The sequence below is a fragment of the Euleptes europaea genome, chromosome 18 (assembly GCF_029931775.1).
Source record: "Euleptes europaea isolate rEulEur1 chromosome 18, rEulEur1.hap1, whole genome shotgun sequence".
Taxonomy (NCBI): Eukaryota; Metazoa; Chordata; class Lepidosauria; order Squamata; family Sphaerodactylidae; genus Euleptes; species Euleptes europaea.
Window position 1 is genome coordinate 4,995,298 of NC_079329.1, and position 6,000 is coordinate 5,001,297.

At 40.6% G+C, this 6,000-nt stretch overlaps 1 protein-coding gene across 1 annotated transcript; it reads left to right on the forward strand.

Moving 5' to 3' along the window:
* Window positions 1–132: 132 nt before the first annotated feature.
* LOC130489927 (vomeronasal type-2 receptor 26-like) lies at window positions 133–5,210 on the forward strand. The gene is made up of 5 exons (XM_056863715.1): window positions 133–423; window positions 997–1,860; window positions 2,386–2,604; window positions 3,035–3,161; window positions 4,309–5,210. The coding sequence occupies exons 1-5, from the start codon at window positions 133–135 to the stop codon at window positions 5,208–5,210; spliced, it is 2,403 nt and encodes an 800-aa protein (XP_056719693.1).
* The last annotated feature ends 790 nt before the right edge of the window (window positions 5,211–6,000 follow it).

A 6,000-nucleotide genomic window follows, 5' to 3' on the forward strand; every position in this document is an offset into this window, starting at 1 on the left:
AAGTGATCTTTTTGTTTTGTTTTCTTTTTATCAAAAACAATACAATGGAAAAACAAAGAGGATGAGCAGTACTGTAAATTGAGCTAGTGCCTTGCACAATTCTATAAAATATTATTTATATCTTTCTGAAGCATGGTGACAAAGCTCTACCAAAATATCCTGGCCTTGGTGTTTGCCATTCAAGAGATCAATGCAAATCCCCACCTTCTGCCCAATGCTACACTTGGTTTCCACATCTCTGACAACTACCACAGTGCAAAGATGACATACCATGACATCATGGATTTGCTCTTCAGATCACATCGATCTGTCCCTAATTACAGATGTGTTAGAAAGAAAAACTGCTTAGCCATCATTGGTGGAGTGGATGGAGAGAGCTCTTTCCGTATGGCCGACATCTTAGGTCTCTACAAAATTCCACAGGTAAGCTTGATGCATGGAAGGATAAGTGATTTGACAAATTGTACTCTCTAATTTCTTGAAATCATAATGTGTCTGAGATGGGGGGTTATGAATGTTCACATAATAATTAGCAACCAAAGCTTTTAAGAGAGAGGGAAAATTTGAAACTGGGTAAAAAGTAGCATAGTGTGTTGTTAATTTATATCACAAAATTTGTACCGTGACATTTTCTGGTCTATGACAGCAATAAATTTATAATTAGTAGTAGCATAGTGTACATTTAGCAGACCCCCTTCCAGATTGACTGAAAAACCAAGCGAGCCTCAGTTTGTGAGGAGAAACTCAATTAATTTTCTTTCACTAATTTAACATTTGTGTAATGATGTGGGGCTTCTTAAACCTGAGGGAGTTGATGGCCTCGATACAACTTAATGGGGGCTTACTCTATTCTGAGGGCCATTTTGAGCCAATTTGTTCCTATGTTCATATTATGAAAAAGAAATCCTTCGCAATATGATACTTGCCTAATGTGGCACACATATACAGCCGACTGTAGTAAACATCCTCTCAGTGATTCCATACATTTTCTTTTAGCTCACATATGGCTCCTTTGCCCTTGTGGAGAGGGATGCCACAGAAGTCCCTCAATTTTACCTCATGGCCCCAAATGAAGCCATTCAGTATCCAGCTATTATCCGGTTGCTTCTCTATTTCCAATGGAACTGGATTGGGCTCCTTACTGTGGATGATGACAGTGGGGAAAACTTCTTGAAGACCCTGGAGCCATTGCTTTTGAGGAATGGAATCTGTTTGGCTTCCACAGGAAAAATCCCAAAACAACCCAGATGGGATACCATACAAGATCTTTATGGTTTAGTATCGAAAATATATTCACCTTTAACAGATAACAAAGCCAATACAGTTTTATTCTATGGACAATCACTGACCGTGGTCATGGTGAACGCTATAGTATTTCTCGGACATTGTACATACAATACAAATGTGTTAATGGGAAGAATGTGGATTATGACAGGCCAGGCTGATATCACATCATCAGGTCTTACAAGGGGCTTGAGTAGTGACTTCTTTCAAGGAGCTCTTTCTTTCACAGTTCATTCTCTTGAGGTTCCTGGGTTCCAGAAATTTCTTCACAACATCAAACCGAACTGGAGAGAGGGAAATGGGTTTCTTGTGGATTTCTGGGAGCAAGCGTTCAATTGTTCATTTAAAAATTCCCAGGAACCAATGCAGGACAGTGGGACATGTACTGGGGAGGAGAAGCTGGAGACCATCCCTGGGCCACTTTTCGAAATGCACATGACGGGCCACAGCTACAGCATCTATAATGCTGTCTATGCTGTGGCTCATGCTTTGAATGCCATATCTACATCTAGCTTCAATCCTGGAGACATTGTGAGGGGCAAAAGGATTGATCCTCAAGATCTCCAGCCTTGGCAGGTAAAGTTTCCTGTCTTGTCATAAACATGTGGTAGTTGCTCAGTAAACCTCTTTCTTTGTTCTCCATACATATCTGTGATGTGTGTGTGTATAAAGTGTTGTCAACAATAAAACATATTTTATAATATTTTTTGTTTCACATTTCTTGCTCATGTTCTTCCTCATTCCCTGCTTCTCAGCAAAAATTAAATCACTACCTCCATTTCATAACTCCTTGGGAGAAGACAGGAGGTCTGGCTGGAGTTGAGAGGGAGATGACTTGAGGCTGCCTGACAATGAGACATAAGCGCTGATTTGGGCTACTGCCTCTCTTGATATTTGGGTTTTGCAGAAGTAGCTGTGGAATGGCACCAAAAAATTGCTTCTAACACTCCACTGATTCGCATTTTCCTGGGATACTGTTTCCTAACATTCCTGACTACAAAGAGATTACACGAGCTCATACATATGGGGAAGGTAGTTCCTTTCCAAAGACATTCCGGCAAATCCTGTGGTAACAACCAGTGTTCCTTTTTCTCCATGTAGCTCCACCCATTTCTTCAAGACATTTTGTTTAACAACTCTGCTGGAGAAACAATATCTTTTAATAAGATTAAGGAAATGGTAGGTGGATATGATATAACACACCTGATCATATTCCAAAATACCTCCTTCCAAAGAGTGAAAGTTGGAAGGGTGGATGCGGATGAACGAAAACAATTTGTCATTCTTGAGGATTTGATTGACTGGAGAAATTTTAACCAGGTATGGATATTTTTCTATTTTTGGGGGGTTGGGGGAATTCCATTTTTGGTATGGCTTGTGGGTTTGATGTGTCCTGTAGTTTCCTGGTGTTGATTATTAGGCTCTATAATGAAATCATCCATTGCCTGGATTCCAAAGATAAAGAGATAAAATGAAGTTTATATCTTCCAGTTTGACACGTCTTTCTTTCTTTCTTTCTTTCTTTCTTTCTTTCTTTCTTTCTTTCTTTCTTTCTTTCTTTCTTTCTTTCTTTCTTTCTTTCTTTCTTTCTTTCTTTCTCTCTCTCTCTCTCTCTCTCTCTCTCTCTCTCTCTCTCTCTCTCTCTCTCTCTCTCTCTCTCTCTCTCTCTCTTTCTTTCTTTCTTTCTTTCTTTCTTTCTTTCTTTCTTTCTTTCTTTCTTTCTTTCTTTCTTTCTTTCTTTCTCCAATAGGTATTGCCCCGGTCAATTTGCAATGACTACTGCTACCCAGGTTATCACAAGCAGAAGAAGGAAGGAGAGAAAACTTGTTGCTATGATTGTGCTCCCTGTCCAGAGGGAAAAATTTCAAACAAGAAGGGTAGGTGAAGCAACGTTATCACATTCCCTAGTGTTCAGTATGAATTGAGATAATTGTTTCCCGCAGAAGATCTTGAAGTAACCAATTTCTAATGGATTGGACAGTGCCACCCTTCCAGAGATTATGAAAGAGGAAAAGGTCTAATCCCCTGCTTGTTACTATTCGGTTCACATTAGGGTTTTGCAAAAAAAGAAAGGGGGAAAAAGTAAATTTTGGGTTTATTGTGCCCAATTCATTTCAGTAAAGCCGGAAAAAGCCAAATACCCATACCAGTAAAGGGGTATTCGGCTTTACTTCTGGGTTTACAAAAAGAAAATTGGGCCCATTTTAGTCTATGGGGATTTTTTGGAAGCTCCTAAGGGGGCATTTTTGGAGATATTATTCACAGTAGAGTTCCCAAATTTTCAGAGTAGCTTCAAGGGACTCTCCTTGCACGAACCTCAAAGTTTAGTGAAAATTGGGTGGGGGTCCAATTATATGGAGTCTTGAACAGGTCACCCCTCCTCCATAGAAAAGCACGGAAAGATTACCATGATTTTCTGTGAAGGAGGGGGTCAACCACTTTGGGATGCCATAAAATTGGATCCCCCGAATCTACACTGTGAATTTGGTTACTCTACCTCGAAAAATGCCTCCCACCAAGCTCATTTAATAAATACCATAGGGAAAAGCCTGGGGATAGCAGAAGCCGAAAAAAGCTGCATACCTATCATGTTGAGCTGCATACCTATCATGTTGATTTGGCAATCAGCTATCTGATTTCGGCTTTATTCCCAGTTTTGATATTGGGGGTAAACCCAAAAGAAAACCTGAAAAGGCATTTTTTTGGTTGATTTTAGGGTAGTTTTATATCGATATTCAGAGCCCTAATTCACACACTCAGCACTGGAGTTTCATTGCTGATGAAACTTGATACCAACATTCATATTCAATATGAATAATTTAAAATGACATAGATATTCTATGAGTTAAGGGTAAATGTTGGAAATTGTACAGCAGTAGCAACAAAAGGTAGAAAAGGGAGACATAAAACATATAACAACAACATGCCAGATATGTCACTAGTACTTAAAAGATTCTGTGAATAATGTCTCCAACAGTAAAGTAATCTCATACTAGTGATAACCCTTCTTCTTTTATTTTTCAGACATGGTTGACTGTATCAGATGCCCCAGAGATCAGTTTCCAAGCAAGGACCAAGATCAGTGCATTAAGAAAAGCATCACCTTCCTATCTTTTGAAGAACCTTTAGGGATCTCTTCCTCCGTTCTAGCTGTTTCACTATCCCTGATTACAGCTCTAATGCTAGGAACTTTCTTTAAGCATAGAAACACCCCCATAGTCAAAGCCAATAACAGGAACATCACCTATACGCTCCTTGCCTCTCTCCTGTTCTGTTTCCTCTGTCCTTTACTATTTCTGGGTGAACCGAGCAAGGCAACCTGCCTCTTCCGACAAGTGGCCTTCACCATCATCTTCACAGTGGCTGTTTCTTCCATCATGGCCAAAACCATCACTGTGGTTGCAGCATTCATGGCCACCAAACCAGGGTCCAGCATGAGAAAATGGGTGGGGAGAAGACTGGCCTACTCCATTATTGTTTCATGTTCCTTCATTCAAGGAGGCATTTGCATGATGTGGCTTGGAACCTCACCCCCCTTTCCAGATTTTGACAGACAAGCACTGACGAGAGAGATTGTGGCAGAATGTAATGAAGGGTCGGCCATTATGTTGTACATTGCTCTGGGCTACTTGGGACTTCTGTCTGTCATCAGCTTGATCGCAGCTTTTCTAGCCAGGAAATTGCCAGATAGTTTCAACGAAGCCAAGTTCATCACCTTTAGCATGCTCATCTTTTGCAGTGTCTGGTTGTCTTTTTTCCCAGCCTACCTGAGCACCAAAGGAAAATACATGGTAGCCATGGAGATCTTCTCTATCTTAGCCTCAAGTGCTGGGTTATTGGCTTGTATCTTTTCCCCCAAGTGCTATATTATTCTGGTGAAGCCTGAGTTGAACAAGAAGGAACTTTTGATTAGTAGAAGGGGTTAAAACAAACAAACAAACAAAAAACCTGTCATCCAATATGTGCTTCTTTCCTGGTGTCTAGGGAAATAAGTTCCTGTTCCCATTTGTAGTGGTTAGCTTGTGCTGCCACATCAGTCAGTGAAATCTGTTTTATTTTTGTATGTCTCTTTGTATGATGAGACCAACATCCCACAGAGCTGTTTGAGCTGAATGCAAGAAATGTGACAGATTCACATGGGTGAAAAATACAGGAAGGAACTTGGGTTTGATCATGTACCTATGTACCCCACCCATTTTAGGCCTGTCCCCAAAGTCTGTCAAATCCAAGTGATCCTTTAGTGTCTCATTTCTTGATCATGGAACGAAACTCTAAAACTCTCACCCCAAAGCAACTCATCTGTCCCCTTCTGTTGCCATCTTCCAACAGCAGGTGAAGGCTTATTTTGTTTCGTGTTCCCTCAGTGATCCTTCCTTCATGCCTTGGTTTTTAACAGTTTTTAAGACCTGATTTTATGTTGTTTATACTCTGTTATCTGCCTTAGTGGTCTTGATCAGTCTGGAAAGGGGGGGTAGCCTAAGAGGGAGTTACTGGCCCAGTCTGCTTCCATACATAAAAGAGTGGCATTCCAACCTGAGTCTCTCAGATCCTAGTTTGACATTGTTTCCCCGTACCCTGCCACCAAGGACCCTTTTTGACAAGACCACACAAGGGTACTCACATGGAGAAGAAAAGGATTTTATGCTGTACTTAGGATGTACTGCATGCCATTAAGTTGGAGAACATAAGTGCTTTCCCATGACCATCCACAAACAC

Excerpts from the sequence above, each read along its gene's own strand:
- LOC130489927 (XM_056863715.1), top strand. The coding sequence starts at position 133 with ATGGTGACAAAGCTCTACCAAAATATCCTGGCCTTGGTGTTTGCCATT. Across the intron at positions 1,861-2,385 it reads AAGATCTCCAGCCTTGGCAG|CTCCACCCATTTCTTCAAGA; the intron begins GTAAAGTTTCCT and ends TTCTCCATGTAG. Across the intron at positions 3,162-4,308 it reads AAAAATTTCAAACAAGAAGG|ACATGGTTGACTGTATCAGA; the intron begins GTAGGTGAAGCA and ends TTTATTTTTCAG.